The sequence below is a fragment of the Salvelinus sp. IW2-2015 genome, linkage group LG4q.1:29, assembly GCF_002910315.2.
Source record: "Salvelinus sp. IW2-2015 linkage group LG4q.1:29, ASM291031v2, whole genome shotgun sequence".
Lineage (NCBI taxonomy): Eukaryota > Metazoa > Chordata > Actinopteri > Salmoniformes > Salmonidae > Salvelinus > Salvelinus sp. IW2-2015.
Window position 1 is genome coordinate 65,280,192 of NC_036842.1, and position 19,578 is coordinate 65,299,769.

General features: G+C 41.6%; 2 protein-coding genes across 5 annotated transcripts in view; one reads left to right on the forward strand and one right to left on the reverse strand.

The window, feature by feature from the left end:
* The first annotated feature begins 298 nt into the window (after nt 1-298).
* On the forward strand, nt 299-7,740 carry slc38a8a (solute carrier family 38 member 8a). Of its 3 annotated transcripts, XM_023985426.2 has the most exons (11): nt 304-381; nt 549-809; nt 3,684-3,882; nt 4,149-4,305; nt 4,416-4,520; nt 5,200-5,257; nt 5,990-6,104; nt 6,416-6,563; nt 6,729-6,928; nt 7,034-7,085; nt 7,204-7,740. In XM_023985426.2, exons 2-11 carry the CDS (start codon nt 621-623, stop codon nt 7,304-7,306), a joined length of 1,326 nt encoding a protein of 441 aa, XP_023841194.1. In that variant the 5' UTR covers nt 304-381; nt 549-620; the 3' UTR covers nt 7,307-7,740. The 3 variants fall into 3 exon arrangements, with proteins under 3 accessions (XP_023841195.1, XP_023841193.1, XP_023841194.1); XM_023985427.2 differs by having other exon boundaries at nt 299-809; nt 4,281-4,305; XM_023985425.2 differs by having other exon boundaries at nt 301-809.
* Nucleotides 7,741-9,873: 2,133 nt separating this feature from the next.
* Nucleotides 9,874-19,578, reverse strand: part of LOC111962378 (N-terminal EF-hand calcium-binding protein 2-like) — a 144,374-nt gene continuing 134,669 nt past the window's right edge. For both annotated transcript variants that reach the window (XM_023985429.2, XM_023985428.2), the window contains 4 exons: nt 14,695-14,807; nt 11,184-11,261; nt 10,497-10,588; nt 9,874-10,107 (listed from right to left, as the gene is read on the reverse strand). In XM_023985429.2, coding sequence (XP_023841197.1) covers nt 10,079-10,107; nt 10,497-10,588; nt 11,184-11,261; nt 14,695-14,807 — 312 coding nt within the window. In that variant the 3' untranslated portion in view covers nt 9,874-10,078. The remainder of the gene's footprint in view (nt 10,108-10,496; nt 10,589-11,183; nt 11,262-14,694; nt 14,808-19,578) is intronic.

The window sequence follows — 19,578 nt, forward strand, 5'->3', positions numbered from 1 at the left end:
CTTGTAGCAGGTTGAGGGACTAACTTACTTCCACTAGCTACTACTAGCTAGCATGACTATAGCCAGTAACCAGGTAGGGCTAGCTAGTCAGCTGACATTTGTTGAGTTTGTTCTATTGGCATRCTAACTTCATAATAAATTCTGCATCTTAGCTAACATGAGTATTTTTATCTTCCTGGCACACACAGGCTAAGCCTTTCTTTGTGCTGCCAACYTTGGCTCTAACCACACCCCCTAAGACTCATGAATATTCTATGAGGGGGAGTGTACTTCCAGGTATGGACAAAATGAAAAACTAAAATCCCCAAATGTCAAATGTTAATTGTTTTAGTTATACCATGTCCAACTTTGAAACAATCAATGAGAGAAATTAGAGAACAAGTTGAGTTACAATTTTCGTTTCTCAAATTCAGAAACTAAAAACTAGCCGTTTTCTGTTTTCCACTCTACTTTTTGACTAGGAAATCAAAATAAGAAAAGTACACCGACCTTCCCAACCCAATCCTTGCTCCAGCCTCCTTTTTAATTCACYTTTATTTCTTGAGCAGATTCCTGTGAACACATCGCCTGGCACGAGTCGCAGAGGKTTTTCGGAGAGTTTGAAGCAAATCTGACAAAGCATGGAAGAGTTGGCGAGAGAAAGCATCAGCTTGCTGGCCAAGCCCACACTCGATACAGATGGCCCAAGACTTGGATCTTTGGGAGCAATTTTCATCATGCTCAAATCTGCGCTTGGAGCGGGACTTCTCAACTTCCCATGGGCTTTCGAGAAAGCCGGTGGAATTCGCTCCGCGGTCGCAGTGGAGATGGTAAGTGACTTTACTGACCCCAGTAACACAACTTACTTTATTTGATGCATTCCTGTTATTAAACGTCATTTTAACCACCTCCTGATTTAACACGTAATTTAAACCAATTTAAACGATATATGTAGGCCTACTCCAAACCTATTGATTTAGTCTTGTCATTTACTGTGTAGGACGAACCATCTAGAATTGGTTGGTGATTCGTTTTGGGAATCAAATCAAGTCAAATTGTATTCGTCACGTGCTTCGTGAACAAATGGTGTGGACGAACAGTGAAATGCCCAGTCTACTTATTGGCTTTCCCAACAATGCAGAGAGAAATAAATAATAGAAAAGTAAAACACGTGATAGTAGATACATAAGGAGTAATGATAACTTGGCTATATACAAGGGGTACCAGCAATGTTCCCTCGTTTTTTTTTGCATTGAGCAAACTTCAGGTTGTGAAAATTCTGTGCAACTTCCAGCACACGTTTACTGTGAATACTGGGGTTATACCCCCATTAATTTACTGTTTTAACAGTGTCCAAGTAGGCTACTGTGACTATTTGATCATAATGTAGGCCTACCATAAAAAACGGTGGAGAAAATGCATCACAACATTTTAACATGGAAATAGGTTGTATCATTCAGYCTACAGTAGCAGCCAATATGTGGTGTTCAATGTAGGCCTACATTCCACAAGACTTTTGAAAAAAACATGTTGGGCTTGACATTAACCTGTTTATCCACTTGTCCTTCAGACAAGAAGGTGACTGAACATTTTGTTGTGTTGTTTGATGCAAGAAACYACTTTACAAAATACTATTTATTATTATTCCCATACCATTATTACAGAGAATCAGACAAATTATSCTACCCTCTGCCTATTGGCTACTTAGCTTATTCAAGCCTGTTTTAAAATACAACACTGCCCCTTTAAGACATAAAAAAGCTCTTTACCTGACTGCTTTTTAAAGATGTCTGGAAACGTACAGGTTTGTGCTCTTGTAGGAAGCAATCACTCCCTCATTGCTGACTACACATTAGCTATAACTGAGCTAATGACTCACTAACTAGCAAAGAATATGAACAAATGTGCACACGTGGCTACATGCAGCTCTCGCTTTGATCTCAAAACAGGTGCATAATAATCACGACCGCTCATGCTGTAAAACAGTCCAGTTCAAAGTGAATGGTACATATCCATATATGGCAATGGTCTATTTGCGTATAGGCYTACTGCAGCTCTGATTGGTTATGGCGCACCAGTCTGTGTAGAGTATGGGCCTGAGTCATGCCATACATGCCTTTTCTGATGGGCTCTGCCTACAACAAAATCTCTTGCATAGTTTTGCATACTAAGTCTTGCATAGTTCGTTTTGTTTCAGTATGTTGCATTGAAAGTGGCTAATATTGCATTAATTCGATCACAATTTCAACAGTAAAGGGAAACGTTGATAGTGTTAACWAATGGGGAAAACTCTAGAAAGTTGAGTGAAGTTAAGCCTTGTGATTCTCTGCACGTGCTACGCTCCCAGACACATGCGTAGCGTAGAGGGAACATTGGGGACCAGAACCTAGTTGATGTGCAGGGGTACAAGGTAATTGAGGTAGATATGTACATATAACTAGGAATAAATTGACAGATAGTGTAGATAGTAAACAGTAGCAGCAGCATATGTGATGAGTCAAAAGAGTTAGTGCAAAAAGGGTCAACGCAGTCCGGATAGCTATTTGCTTAACTATTTAACTAACTTTTTAGCAGTCTTTTGGCTTGGGAGTAGAAGCTGTTCAAGCTGTTGGTTCCAGACTTGGTGCATTGGTACCACTTGCCGTGCGGAAGCAGAGAGAMTAGTCTATGACTTGGGTGGCTGGAGTCTTTGGTTCCAGACTTGGTGCATTGGTACCACTTGCCGTGTGGAAGCAGAGAGAATAGTCTATGACTTGGGTGGCTGGAGTCTTTGACAATTTTTAGGGCCTTTCTCTGACACCACCTGGTATAGAGGTCCTGGATGGCAGGGAGCTCGGCMCCAGTGATGTACTGGGCCGTTCACACWACCCTTTGTAGCGCTTTGCGGTTGGATGCCAAGCAGTTGCCACACTAAGCGGTGATGCAGCCAGTCAAGATGCTCTCAAGGATGCAGTTGCAGAACYTTTTGAAGATCTGAGGGCCCATGCCAAATCTTTTCAGCGTCCTGAGGGGGAAGAGGCGTTGTTGTGTCATCTTCACAACTGTGTTGGTGTGTTTGGACCATAATATATCCTTAGTGATGTGGACACCGAGGAACTTGAARGTCTCGACCCCCTCCACGACAGCCTTGTCAATGTGAATTAAGGGCGTGCTCGGCCCTTCGTTTCCTGTAGTCCACGATCAGCTCCTTTGTCTTGCTGACGTTGAGGGAGAGGTTGTTGTCCTTGCACCACACTGCCAGTTCCCTGCCCTTCTCCCTATAGGCTGTCTCATCATTGTTGGTGATCAGGCCTGCCACCGTAGTGTCGCAGAGGAGGGGTTAACATGCCAAGAGCCGGATAGCTTGCGTAATTGATTAATTTTGGGTAGCCTACATATTCTTAATCAAATAATAGCATCATTGTTGACAATTTCAATTTTTTTCATTTAGTATATAATCAATATAAAGCACTGCAGTCAAACACATCATTCTCAGCAGTTGTACACACTAAATTCAGCTTTCTATGAAATTCCCTCTGGTTATCCCTTCCCCTCATCCATGTTCTCCTTTATTAGCCTGGCTGACATGAATCACGAAGACTTCGAGTTTGGTGTCAGCCAGACCAATCCGTTATAGACCTACTCTCTTATTATTTGCTCAATCACATCTCTCTTCTCCCACTCAGCAACCTCTTGATTGTATCTTCATCTCTCCTCCGCCCCAGGTGTCCCTGGTGTTCCTCATCAGTGGCCTGGTAATCCTGGGCTACTCCTCCTCCATCAGTGGTCAGAACACGTACCAGGCCGTGGTGAAGGATGTGTGTGGGCCTGCCATCGGGCAGCTCTGTGAGGTCGTCTTCATCTTCAACCTCTTTATGATCTCTGTGGCCTTCCTGGTCGTAGTGTCGGACCAGCTGGAGAAACGTGAGTATCTTCATGCTTCTCCCCGACTGCATGACTCCTGCATGACTCCCTAACTATCTCTTACTGGATTATGTTACCGTTTCATAATAAAGTCATTCCTTCCTGAACTATTTCTTCTGGAGCCTTTGAAATCATCAGATTTTTCTGTCCCCTCTTCTCATGATGTAATGATGATCATTGGAAATAGGTTAATGATATATATTTTCAACTTCATATACAGTATCTGATACATGTTTCTTTATGTAATTTATGTGTTTGTGTTGCAGTATGCATCTCCCTTTATGAGTTGATCACTGGATTGCCTGAGACAGATATGCCATACCACTGGTACACACACCCACATTTCGCCCTCATCCTCCTGTGTGTCTTCCTCATCCTCCCTCTCTCCATCCCTAAAGAGATCAGTATTCAGAAGTACATCAGGTGAGTGAGTAATTTATGGGCAGTGTACTACAGCATTGCAAAGATTTGCAATGGCTGTTACTGCCATATTCAATCTCATGTTATGCTCAACCCTTTCCCTCTTTTTGAAGTGTTTTAGGTACTCTGGCGGCTACATACCTAACAGTGGCCATCATTGTGAAATATCACACAAGAGAGGGCAGTGAGGTGCATATATCCCCCTTGTACACAAGTGGGTGAGTGCTTGTAATCCCAATTCATATTAGTTTGACCTTTGAGCAATTTATGTCCTTGTTACATAGTCTGAGTGACGTGAACAATATCGATATGATTTTATGATAGGCCTATATGATGGCCTTTAGCATAGGCCTATGTGATGGCCTTCAGCATAGGCCTATGGGATGGCCTTCAGCATAGGCCTATGGGATGGCCTTCAGCATAGGCCTATGGGATGGCCTTCAGCATAGGCCTATGGGATGGCCTTCAGCATAGGCCTATGTGATGGCCTTCAGGATAGGCCTATGGGATGGCCTTCAGCATAGGCCTATGGGATGGCCTTCAGCATAGGCCTATGTGATGGCCTTCAGGATAGGCCTATCATAAAATCATATCGATATAGTCGGAAAATGCTTTCAAGTTAAATGTAACCTGTAAAGAAGTCTGTGAGATCAGGATCTAAGATGCCCTATAATATTAGGAGCTTTTAGTCCTTGTTCCGTTGTTAAAGGTATTTTCATTTTGAGCTACATTTTGACTGTCTGGGAGTGGAGTCCGAGCCCTCAGCCCACACATTGTAATGTGTCGGTGTGATTGACAGAAACTGTAAAAGACTGAAATTGCCTCAGGTCAGATTAGGTCTTGTTGAAAAAGCCCTTTTAAGAGCCACTCTGAAGTTTTCTTGTCGTCTCTCTGTAGAATAAGCTCTTGGGCTTCGATGTTCAGCGTTATCCCGACCATCTGCTTTGGCTTTCAGGTGAGTACGGCTTCAAACATGTTTGGTTTTCAAAGTGGTCACTTGTGAGGTTAGATTTATTTTCTTTATGAAGCYAATGGTTAAAAGTCTGGCATTTACCCCAAATTCTGGTCAATTGAGGAGCTGTCTATTGAGGACTGGTCAGTCATCACAGTCCAACAGAGCCTCAGGCTATCCGGCAGAGGAAAGCTGTTTCTCTGTTCAATATTTTAACTTGGGTAAGATTGGAGGAAAATTGGAAAATATTACTCATTTTCAGAGATATTGTTTGTAATCTTCTGAGTAATCAAGGAAACACAGGGGGATTGTCAGAAATGTAATAAAAGGGAAGTGGGGAGAGAGGCAGACAAAGCCCAGCTCCCTGAGCCCCTGCACCCCCGGGCTGATTGATTACTGAGCTGGTGAAAAAAAAGGAAGGATGGGAATCCTGAAGGAAGGTGGATGGAGGAATGTTGAGTAAAATTTGATATAGAAAACCTGGAAGAACCTTGCTAGTGTAATGTATATAGTTGAATTGTCAGCTTGTGACAAAGGATCTGACGTTCTATGATTGGAAGCATTAAGAGCTGTGGAGCCCCATGCTATACATAGTCTCAATGTAAGGGCCAGAGCTAACTGGCCACCAGAATGATTCAAAGGACTCAAGCCTGTCACAGGTCTATGTAGTCATGTTTCTCTGAGCTTTGCATTCTGATCCTGCCATGTTCTGTTCTGTATCCTTCTGTGCTCCAGTGTCACGAGGCCTGCATAGCCATCTACAGCAGCATGGAGAACAAAAGCCTGTCCCATTGGGTGTTCATCTCTGTGGTGTCCATGTTCTTCTGCCTGGTCATTTACTCCCTAACTGGTGAGACTCATCCCTTCAATACTCCGGCTCATAGCACCAAGTGATTGTAGTGAACACAGTGACTATGCTATTGTAGAMTCTTAGAAAAAAAGGTTCCAAAGGGGTTCTTCAGCTGTCCCCACAGGAGGACCCTTTTAGGTTTCAGGTAGAACCCTTTTAGGTTTCCTCTGTGGAAAGGGTTCTACATGGAACCATAAAGGGTTCTACCTGAAACCTAAAAGGGTTCTTCAAAGGGTTCTCCTATGGGGACAGCTGAAGAACCTTTTAGGTAAAGTTGGTGTTTGAAGGTTTCCCCTCCCTTTCTGGTTCAGGTGTTTACGGATACCTGACATTTGGCAAGGATGTTGCAGCAGATATTCTGATGTCATACACAGGGGACGATGTCCTCATGATCATTGCAAGACTGCTCTTTGGGATCTCTATCATCACCATCTTCCCCATCATCCTCCTGCTAGGAAGGTAACATGATGGCTGGAGAGCATTTAATAATGGGCATTACATAGAAATATCATTCATTGGCCATTTAAATCAGAACATTTTATGTCGAAATAAAGAACTTGTTAGTAAATTTGTCTGTTTGACCCAGTGAGTCTCATTGCAGTGTCTCTAACGTTCTGCACTCAGGTCCGTGATTCAGGACCCACTGCTGAGTTTCCGTCGGCGCTTCCACGTTGTGACCGAGTCGTATGAGAACTGTAGCCGCGTGGGGCTGACTATAGCCTGGATCACCGTCACCCTGCTMATTGCCATGTTCATCCCAGACATCAGCAAGGTTATCAGTATCATTGGGGGAATCAGCGCATTTTTCATTTTCATCTTCCCAGGTGGGAAAATTATCCCCCTTTCACACCTTCACTCTCTCCCACACAGTTGTATGTGAATCGAACCAGCAGAGATAATGTATGTTTGCTTTATCTGCTTGTGTGCAGGGTTATGTCTAGTATTTGCCATGCAGTCAGAGCAAGTATCTTTCAAAACACGGTGAGTTTAAACCAATCATGGTCACTCATTCAAACCATTCATCCATCCAAATCCTTCTTTTCATTGACACCATGTTTCTGCTTTATTTTCTCACTCCCCCTCCCCCATTCCCTCTCAGAGTGGTCCTAACAACATGGGGGATGATCACTCTGATCTGTGGGGCCTTCATCTTTGGACAGAGCACCACCATCGCCATCATACAGCTCCTCAATAAGATCTAACCCTAACTGGTACATGTCTTCATTGTGTGAGATTTGTTTACTGGGTAGGAATAGTGGAGTTTTCTATTCTTATTCTTCTTACTTTTGTATTATTTCATTTGCACAATGTGTTCTGCTTACTGTCTGATACACTGAAGGAAATCGGAATGGAAGTTTACATAATAGGTAAAAAAAAAAGTATTTACAGCCATAATGAAAGGATGGCCATAGAGTGAACATGTCATATGGGGGTGGGGGAGAAAGTGAGTTATTTTCACTTTTTGTTAATGTGTGTGTGTGTGTGGTGTTTGCTTTGATATTTTGAATGAACATAAATGGTGTATTCTCACATAGGTTGCTGTCTCAAGTTACGATTCTGCCTTTTGTGTACAGTATGTCGATGTTTTTCATTGTATTGACATGTTTATCAGAAGTAAAATGTTTTATAGGAAATATGCACTGGCATTTGTTTTTCATTAGTCTTCATACTACATGTTGTGTGCATGCTTTCCCAGAAATGTAAAGCAATGAAGCAACAGATTCATGGTGTATTTCCATTTTATTGAGTTTTATCATTCTACATTATCTAGAATTTCAACAGTTTTAAGACCAAATATAGTACTTGCATCCCTGCAATAAGTCTCTACACTCAGAGAGAAAGCCATTTTACTGAAACATACATAAGTATAAGAATGAGTATTTCTCTAAACACTGCCATAAAAGTGAATGTTCATTCTGTATGCCATTTTCTATTCATATATATATTTGTTTTGTCTGTCCTTTTATAGGAATACTATAAAAGAAAAATAAGAAATCCACAAAACCCAGTGAAAGTAGCATGGCTAAATACTATAGAAAATATGTTACTGGACATTCATTTTAACATGCACTCAAGAGACGGGGAGAAAAAAATTGGTTGCACAGTTTAGGGAACAGCCAGGAATGTTACAGAAATAGAATTGGCATTTTCTGACTGGCTCTGACCTGTTCATACAGAACCCAACGGAAGCTACGGATAGAAAACCTTTCCAGTAGAATTTCCCCACATAAGTCTATGTCAACAAGGGAGCCATGCTCTTGCTCTGTAATACTGATGCTGAGGCTAATATGAAGCCCAAGGCGTGCTATTTATTATTTATATCACGGGTGTATTAACACGGAGAAGTCACGGAGAAGTCCAGGGTTCTCTCAAAGAAAAGTGCAATGTGGCTTAGCACCAGAGATGGAACTGGACATGTGTTATTTTCATTTCAGTGGTGGTCCTAGTTACGATCAAAGCCAAGTAAATAAAGTTGTATTTTTACAGTGAACAGGGACAGTCTTTGCTATACTTACATGTAATTATCTGAGATGATAATCWTATCCTGGGGAGTGAGGGTTTGATATCCCCCAATTGGTTAAGGACAAGCTTGCCACCACCATGTGCTTACAGAACAAACTAAGAAATTCAATGGAGAAGTGGGTGAAAGATTCCACCCTCTAAAGGTAGATCAAGATGAGTGATTCATACATTATTGTTTATAGATAAAAACACTTTTATTGAGATAATTTGTAATACACTCATACTTTAAATATATGTAATCGCTATATTTCATTAATTTACATTGTGCTTTTCGACTGGGTCTGTTGGATAATGTTGATTTCAGGTTGTTGGAGTTGGACAAACTGGTCATGCTCCTAGATGTGCACAAGAGGTTATTCAACTGGGTTGGTGGGTGAACATTCTTTCTGATATATTTTCTGTTACTATCATTTGCTTGATAGGCATGTGAAACATCTCCTTTTTGCTCAATTGCAATGAACATTGTGATTGTAATATGTGGCTGTGCGTTAGATGTTTAAAATCAAATTACTCTGTGTTTATGGGAGGGCCGTGGCTGTGGATCTGACTTTTCCCAGATCTTTATTCCCTCGACTAAAGGTCCTAAAGATTCTGTGCATGTGTGGATCATGTTCTGCTCATGTGTTTATTCTCTACTTTATGCACAGTCTCTGTAGGCTATGCTACAGTTAACACCATCTGCTCTAAAATTTGCTCACTGTACATCATTCAAAACAACACTATAACTCAAGATCTAAATGCATATCCTCATGAAACTGATTGCGRTCCTGTGAAGTTGGATCTGCAGCAACTGCATTATTGGAAATCCTACAACCTCAACCCTATGCTGATGTTTAAGGCTTGAGATGAGTTGTTCAAAAGGGAAACTGTCTGCAGCAAACCACAAGTTTTCCTGCTTTTGTTGTAACCGCTTTTTCTGAAGAATTTTGCACTKTACCACTAAAGACGTCAATACAAATATAATTATAATAGAACATGTTTTCATATAATTTTACTAGACTTTAACAGCTAATATATCCATTGCTGATTCATACAAGTACTCTTAACACAACGGAAAAAAACGAACCTTCACAGCTTGATAGAGATGAATGTTGAGGGCTCTATTACTGTCATTAGCAGCAGCAGCAGGTTCATGTCTTTTAGTCAAAATTGATGACATGCAGTAGAGCCTCAAAAGCAGGTTAACTGTTCACCTCATTTCTACAATGACTTGAGGGTGAACGATATAATGAACAAATGCATTGGATGGCGGTAATCTCGCTTTAATGCACTGTTTAATATTCACTGCAATTGATGCCTTCCATTTTGTCTCAATATCAAACAGACACTGTGTAAACATGTACTTACAAAAGAGAGAAAGAGGGATTGTGGGGGTGAGAGTGAGGTAAAGGGGGTATGTGGGAGCTAAGGATGGGGGTGTTGTGGACTTAGGCGATGCGTCCCCACCCCCATCAGTCTCTGCTCAGGCTGCACCAGGCGGCTGCAGGGAGAGAGAGCGAGGGGGAGTTCAGTTAGACAAGCAGCTCAGGAATAGATAAATCATTTACAACACTTTCACACTCAGGTCTAGTGTTTCTCTGCTCAATGTGATAATACAATGATGATACACTGCATAATATAATTCAAATTGAATGTCATACATTTTCAGGTTTGCCTGAGGTATGTCTATGACATGCATTTATACCAATAACAATAAGTAAATATAATATCATATCAGGGTATGTGTTTTCCCTGACTGCTCTACTTCAAACAGTTCTCTCCCCCAGTAGGTTCCATCGCTATCAGGGCTCCCCATCCCAGATATATGGCACTATGCCAGCATTACGCAGGGGATTGTGCTCTATGCCAGCTCTCTCTCAGGAGACTAACCTGGCACAGCAACAGTGGACACAGCCTCAGGCTGGCACAGAGTGTCAACTTTAACATGTTGAAAGGCCTTGAAGGATGCAGCCTGGAGGTGCCTGAGGACACAGGTGGAGGGCATGAGATTACATATAAACACAGACTCGCACACCCATGCATGCAGACGCACACACGCTCACTCCTTCAGTTCTCCTACGCCCCATAGACGATATTGTGATTGTGAACAGTAAAATATGAATAGGGAACTTGAAAGATAGAGACTCGTTRCAGCCTCAGCACATCTCGCAAAACATCGATAAGTAATTATAGTATGTCAGCCTTATTCAGTGGCTATAGCTGTAGATAGGTTCCTGCCGTGATAGAGCTCTGTACCTCTGAAGTCTGCTTAACCAAAGTCTGACTCCAGATGTTAGCTTTGTATGAACATTTAAACAAAAACACTAAGCAATGACGGCTCTTCTGTAATCATCTACCCAATTGTGTAAAAAAATACACATCTCATATAAGAACTGTGCTTACAAAATAGTAGACACCAACATATCAAATTATTGTGCATTATTGATTCCATATTTTCTGGAAATTGTACCTATGGGGATTATAAGAAGACCAAGGGGTGAAGGGTCAGGAAATGTGGGGGAGGGAGGGATGACTCCATGGGTGAGATGTCAAATGAGACACAATTCTAGAACTTACTTTTTCCACTCCTCCTCTCCATCCCAGAACTCATACACCACGAAGGAGAGCCCATCTGGCAGCCGCACTGCAGTCACACTGAGGAAGAAAGGAATACAAAAAGAGAGATAGAGTAAGACACTGGCAAGTCAATAATGGGCAGAGGACATTGGAGAACTATAAAATATTTGAATAAAAACAGTGAATTACCAATAAGCTTTACGCAGACAGATGTCAGAGAGTGATGTGTGGTAGTTGAGCACAGAAACACTTTCACACCACATAAACCATAATAATAGACACCCATAGTCAACCATTATAGTAGATGCCCATAGTCACTTGACTTCAGCTCCACTCACTCCCACGCGTAATCCTCCACTGGAGGGCAGTAGTGGTTCAGACGGCTGACCTGTGTCTCAGGGGTTTAGTGTAGTAGAAGAGTTCTACTGTATGAGCTGGKTTTTATGTTTCCTTCCATCATAGTGGGGCTCGCAACTGGAGAGACTCCTGACACATCTTATTGACCTCCTGAATGCTTCCATTACAGCTGACAGCTCTCTGTCTGAGGTTACAACTAGATCAGACCACTGCGTTGTTTCATTTGACGGGCCGCTGCTGTGCGAGGCTCCACAATCACACTCTTCAAACCGAAAAAAAAAACATGTCCAAGTCAATGTGTGTCCATCTAAAAGAAAGATGTGCACAAGGGGAGGGTGTCTGAGTGTGTGTCTGTGCATCCACACGTGTGCTTCCTTCCCATAACTTTGTCAATGTTTGTCTGTGGGTTGTTTGTGTGTATGTGTAAATTCAAGGACTTAAAAAGGAGGACGTATTCTTATGGCATAATTTGCAGGATGTATTAGTACCATGTAGAAGCACTTATAACAACCTATAGTAGAGACATGAGGGAGGAAAATAAAGTTTCAGACTTAAATAGTGGTAATGTGAGAAAGAGRGAGAGAAAGAAAACAGCCTATTCACAGTCCAGAGTCAGWGCCCAATTCCTCAGTAATCAATTATTCACCATCCCTACGTGTATTATGATGAGACTACAAAATGCTGAAATGCCTATTTTCTGGACTTGGCTTCAGGGAGTCGCTCTGAAATGACTGTAGAGGAACTTGTCCTTTTGAACTGAGTCTTACACACCCTGGGCATGAGAATCTGCTGCTACATTGATAGGAAAGAAGATATATTTGTGCTACAGGCAGCAGCAGTAATAGTGGATATACATGTCATATTCTCTACAAATCAGCTCTTTCCTTGCTATGACAGCAGTGCTCTAAAGCATATTTGGAGGTTGTGCAGTAGGCTGCCGYACATTACCTCAGCTCAGAGCAAGACGATCTGAGAGGCTCTGTCCACCTAAATCCAGGTTTCTCTAATCTGCTCAGCCCTATTTTCCATTTCATCGTCCCTTGTCACATGGAGATTCCTCCTGGTTGATGATGGTTGTGGAGAGGCAGAGAACAACAGCGTGTTAAACAGGTTTATCGAGTCTGATTGCCTCTTCAGTCCCCAGCACATCCTTTCTCTGCCAGATGCTCCCTCAACCATCCATAACCTGTACACACCAGCACTCAGATGCGCTCTGTCTCTCCCTATCTGTAATGTTGACTTATTTGTCCATTATTTTCTAATATCTATTCATGCTCTCTCTGAGTTTCCTCCCCGAGCCTTCCTGCCATTATAATTTGAGATGAGATTAGTACCTTGCGGAGCATTGTGACAAAATCAGCATTACAGATGTAGGATCTTAATTTGATCACCCTGTTGCAGGAGTACTTTACTTTTAAAACYTGTGGTGTATTTGAGTTTTAAAAAGGCTTCTGAAGTTTGTAATTTCCACTTTGAAATTACAGACTTTATTTTCCCTTACGAAAAATGAATCAACCCTCACAAAAATGTATTATAATCCACATAATAATTCAMATTTCTTGTTGCTTCAGGATTATTTTCCTGCTGTAACAAACTGGCTCAAATTAAGATCCTCCATCTGTATGAAGGCATGGCCCATCATGCCAGAGACAAATGTGAGGATTTGCAAAGGCATGACACAATCACAACAGGGTTAACAAAGAAATGTGTCAGGGCATCTGTCTCACAATATTAAGTTGTATATTGAAGATTGGTAAAGTACTTGAGCATGGTCAGTAGATAACAGTGGCAATCAGTGCTGTTTATGATGAGGGAGGACCATTTGTGTTTCATGAGCATGACCTTATTTCTATTACAGCATGTTGGATGACTGTTATGCATATTCCATTCACCCAGTTCAATGTAACATCGATAAGTTTAGGCTACGTCATGATACTACAATTTTCCCTATACCCATCACGAGGTTGGTACAACCTAGCCTAAGAATGAAGTTTACAACGTAAGTGCACACAGGTCGAGAGAAAAATTTGATGACAGACAGTGACACATGGACAGACARTGACACATTCAATACTGCCTTGCACACTCTTGCCTGCATCTAGCTTATCTAGGGTGTAATCATTCGTCAGTTGCAAACAAGAGTTTCTATTGGACAAATTCACCTTTTCCCTTCGTTTGTGGACTTCAATGAACAACACATCATCTGTTTGTGACCAGGCGAAAAAAATGCTTCTAGCCAAACCATGTCATAACCGCTACACACAGCCTACATATTATCTAAAGTAACGTCCTAGTCAACATAGCCAATAGAACTAATGTGTTAGTAAACCAGCTACAATCATGCAGTAACGTTACAGTGTATAATCAGTAAGCAGTTACACCAGCAATAAATGAATAAATCCAAAAGCTTACCTTGACTTGGAAGAGTTCCAGTGTTGTGTTGGATAGTCACAGCCGTCTAGCTAACATAGCACCCCTCTGTTTAAGTTGGGTGTTTGAGTAACTAAACTAGCCATAAACTCATTTATTCAACTATTGTCTTTGAGTCAACTACTCACCACATTGTATGCACTGCAGTGCTAGCTAGCTGTGCTTATGCTTTCAGTACTAGATTMATTCTCTGATCCTTTGATTGGGTGGACAATATGTCAGTTCATGCTGCAAGAGCTCTGAAAGGTTGGAGGACATCCTCCGGAAGTTGCCATAATTACTGTGTAAGTCTATGGAAGGGGGTGAGAACCAAGAGCCTTCTAGGTTTTGTATTGAAGTCAATGTACCAAGAGGAGGAAGGAAGCTTGCTGTCCTCCGGCTACACCATGGTGCTACCCGACAGAGTGCTGTTGAGGCTACTGAAGGCCTTCATTGCAAAACATTGTGTTTTAGTMAATTATTTGGTGATGTRAATATATTTAGTATAGTTTAATCTAAAAAGGATAACTTTTTCAATGTTTTACTTWAAAAAAAAAATGAAATTCACTGAGGAGGTTGGTCCTCCCCTTCCTCCTCTGAAGAGCCTCCACTGGTAGATAACCAGTTAGGTTGTGAATACATCAGCCAGGTAGAAAAACACACACAGTGGACAAATGGTCACGAAAGGTATTGTGTGAGATGGACAATGAAAGATACACAGATAAAGTTAAATAGGTGGACTCACTGGAAGCAGTCTCTTTCAGCAGAGACATTCTTCAGGTACTGCTTCAGGGCCTCACAGAATTCTCCCAGCTGCTTCTGGGATACCGTCATCTCCTGACGAATCAGGTACAGGGACTGGACAGAAAGAAAGACAGAAGTAAAAAGTGAGGGGTTGAGAAAAAGAGGGAGATAAAAGCAGAAAAATAGGTAAGGAAATCCATTTGATCATGTGATGGGGGCTCCTGGTTTAGCATGTGAGTGGAGAAGAAGCATGTGGACGAGGCTTGTACGCATGAGTTAAATTTGCCACATTTTTACTTTGCATTCCACTTTCTTACATATCAGATTTGATTGATGACCTCGTAAGTTACCTTTTTGATTCAAATGTCACACGATCTGAGGTGCAGAAGACCTGTAACTAACGTTTCAACCGTGATGGCAAATGTGAATGGTAATGGCACCGACTCCAGTCCAACCGTTACGGATTCTCATGTGGTCACACTCCACACAGATCGTCAGAACCTCCGTACGGTTCTGGTCTCGGAAATTACAGCTACCATTGCCACCCAGCTCAAAACTGCCATTGATGCTGCTCTGGCCCCTCTTCTCCACCGTCCTGGATGGTGTCCGAGCCATGAACGACTTGGCGGCTTTGAACATGACCTGTGTGACTACAGTGACCCTTTCTCGCCATTGCAATCTTTGGGTTGTTGGTATACCAGAGAAACTTGAAGGAGGGGACTCAGTTAAGTTCATGTCAGACTTCTTCGTGGAGGTGCTGGGTCCTGCCATAGTTCCATCACCCCCAAAGCTGGACAAAGCCCATTTGSCCCCTCCCCAGCGGGCGGAGACGACAAGCTACAGTTCGACTCCCACGAGGATGCCCAGCGTCGGTTCGACAGTCACTTCTGAGCCGTTTTTTTGGATCTATGACCTACTCTTTTGCCAGTTAGCATGCATAACCTAGCCTACCCTCCAAGTCAAAAGGTATGTTTTGATTTTCATGGCAGGGACTTTTTCCCCCTGTTGCCATTCCTTTTCTACTCTGCAGAAACACTATTGAACTCTGATAAAAATGACTAATACTGTCTTGTGTGGTTGTTATTTAAGCTACACGTTTGGGAGGTCCTTTTTATTTGTCTAGGTGGCTAGCATAGCAATGCATGGCTACAATTCCAGGCTTTTGCAGAGCTTTCCTAGATTTTTTATCTAGATACTTACTGAAGGACTTTTCACCACTTTATTACACCCCATTGATCATTCGTACATGTACATACACTCTGCCCCTTTTCTTTTTTGTAACAGGGTAACATACTGCGGGACACTTATTTGGCCATCCTTAAGAGACATTGCACATGTTGCACTGATTGAAGACTCCCTGAGTCAGGAAAGTTTTGTTTTACTGTTATGGGGTTTTCTGACTTTGTTTTGGTTATCTGTTGACCTACTTTACCATTTTGTGAATTCCTTTTCAAAATTATTTCACTACTCGTGCTATGGAGCCTCTCCGCATTAGGAAAGGAACGGTTTCTGTTTATATGTACCGAAGCTGCGCAAACGTCAATCTGCTGTCTCCATTCGCTGGGGAAGGAGACTTCGGATTTGGGTGGGAGGGGGAGTGACCTTTTTTGGTCCTTTTAAATTTTTATTTTTTTGTTGTTGCTTTTTTCATCAGTTTTCTCTGTTATTTTTGCAAATACTTGGTTTGTTTTCACACCTTTTTCCTTTCAATATTTTAGATGGCTAACAACGCTAATAATAGTAATATTGGAATAGGTAGGCCTAATCCTAGAACGTTTTTATCCTTGAATACTAAGACAATGAATAATCCTGTCAAGAGTCTTTCCCATTTGAAAAAGCTAAAAGGTATTTTTTACAAGTGACCCATTTATGCATTAAAGATCATTCAAGGCTACAAAACTCCAGGCTCAGTCAGGTTTTCCACTCAGACTTTAACTCCAAAGAAAGAGGTGTTGCAATTTTGGTTAGTAAAATAATACATTTCTCTACTACTAATGTTATTTCAGACAGTAATGGGAGATATTTAATMATAACTGGCACCATTTGGCAAACACCTGTAGTATTGGTCAATGTATATGCTCCCAATTTTGATGATGTTGAATTTGCCAATGGGTTGCTGGGGAAAATCTCTTCTCTGACCACCCATCTTTTGATATTTGGCGRGGATCTGAATTGTGTTATTAGCCCAGCTTTAGACCGCTCCAACCCCAGAACTATGTCTYCTTCTGCTATGTCAAAGTCCTCCTCAGATTTTATGGTTCAGAATGGGTGTACAGATCCCTGGAGGTTTCAGAATCCCCAGGCAAAAGATTATTATTTTTTTCACATGTACACCATTCTTTTTCTCATATTGACTATTTCTTTATTGATCATAAGTTACTTCCAAATGTCACCTCTTCTGAATATTTATCCATTGTAATTTCTGACCATAGACCTTTAGCCCTCGACATAGTCCTCTCAGGACAAACTTCGATTCTCTTCTCCTGTCTGATGCAGACTTCTGTAACGTTATCTCCACTTCTATTGATCATTTTCTCTTTTCCAATCAGACAAGCTCAACCTCTCATTCTCTCTTATGGGAATCCCTTAAGGCCTATCTTAGAGGAGAAAACATTTCTTATTCTTCTCATTTAAACAAAAGTCGGAAAGTTAAACTAGAACAACTCATTAAAGTCATCCTTGACTTAGACCATCAATATGCCCTGACGCCATCCCCAGAGCTATATAAGCAACGCTTGAACTTACAATCTGAATTCAATCTCTTGTTCACTACAGATGCAGAACGGTTACTATTGCATTCACGTGGTATCTACTATGAACATGGCGACAGGGCAAGTCGTCTGCTTGCACACCAATTAAAAAGCAGCGCTACTACCCGTCTGATTCACCAAATTAAAGATTCCTCTCATAACTTGATTTCTGGCCTTACGGGGATAAATGACACCTTCAAATCTTTCTACACCTCCCTGTTTACGTCTGAATTTCCATCAGATACTGCCAATATGACTACATTTTTGGGTGAACTGGAGACTCCCACAGTTGAGGCTGAAACTGATGACCTTGATTCTCCTCTCAGCCTTGAAGAAGTTATTCAGTCTATCAAGTCAATGCAGAGCAGCAAGGCTCCAGGGCCTGATGGGTTTCCAACTGAGTTCTTTAAGAAATTCCATACCAAGTTAGCCCCTTTACTCTTATCTATGTATAACGAGTCACTTGAACGTGGCTCACTGCCAGCTACCCTAACACAGGCTTCAATAGCGCTTCTCCTTAAGTAGGGGAAAGACCCGACTTCCTGTTCTTCATTTAGGCTCCTAAGCCTCCTCAATGTGGATGTTATGGTGCTTGAGAAGGTGAAAGCGAGGCGTCTGGAAGTAGTCTTACCAGGACTCATATCACAGGAACAAACCGGTTTTATAAAGGACAGATATTCATTTTTTTTAAATATTCGGACACTGTTTAATATAATTTATTCTAAACAATTTTTTAACTCCCCTGAGGTGGCAATCTCCCTAGACGCAGAGAAGGCATTCGACAGAATTGAATGATAGTACCTATTTGCTTTCTTTAAAAAATTGGATTTGGGGCCAAATTTAGCTCATGGATCCATCTCTTGTCTGTACCAATGACACCCGTTCGGATTATTTTGCCCTGGAACGTGGGACACGCCAAGGCTGCCCATCTTCCTCTTAGTTATTTGCTGTTGCCATTTAGCCCCTTTCAGTAGCTTCACGGGCATCCTCCTCTTTCTAATATGTAACACAGGAAGCAGTTGAACATAGGTTATCATTACATGCAGATTATTTGTTTCTCTTTGTAAATAACCCTGTAACCTGTTTACCTTCTATCCTTTCTATTCTGGAGAACTTTGGCTCTTTCTCCGGTTACAAGCTGAATCTCCAGAAAAGTTAGTGCTTTCAAATCAATCCAGCAGCGCTACAGCTCCAGGAGACAGACTTGCTTTTTCAGCTTAGCCGCTCTGGTTTCAAATACCTTGGAGTGAACGTAACTTGTTCATTACATGCTCTTTTTTCTGCAAACTTTTCTCCCTTCCTTACGCAAAATAAATCTTATTTTCAGAGATGGGGTAGCTTACCACTATCACTTATAGGAAGGATTAATGCTGTAAAAAGGAACCATTTACCCAAATTCCTTTATCTATTTCAATCGATTCCATTGTTTTTAATCAAAGTTTTAAAAAAAGTTTACCACATTTAGTTACCACATTTATCTGGGGAGGAAAGGTACCCAGAGTCAGGAGATCTTTATTTCAGAGATGCAAGTTTAGAGGAGGGCTTGCACTACCCAACTTTTTATACTATTACTGGGCAGCCAACTTTCAGAAATTGCTATTCTGGTTACATGCTCCAGATACCCCATGCTGCCACCTAGAGGCACATTCTTGTATTTCTGCTTCTCTTCATGCTTTACTCTGCTCTTCTCTCCCAGCATCCCCCTCTCGCTATACTGGCAATCCTGCAGTACTTTCCACACTTAAGACTTGGTACCAGTTTCGACGGCATTTTAAATTCTCCTCTGCGTCTACTATGGATCCTATTGATAAGAATCACTTATTCCCCACTTCCCTAATAGATTAAACCTTTCCCTGTCCAGTGAGAGAAAGCATTAAGTCCTTACAAGACTTATCGTAAATAGATTTTTCTAGTTATCCCAACCTGGTCTCCAAATACTCTTTGCCTCCATCTCACTTTTTCCGTTACCTTCAAATTAGGCATTGTGTCTCCTCCCAATTTTCTGGCATCCCTGCTCCACCCCCTTGCCAACCCTGGGATGGCATATTGACTCTATTACCACGACAGAAAGCAGTAATTTCTCAGACCTATCTGTGTATTATGTCATTGGACAAACACTCCACCAACAAAACTAA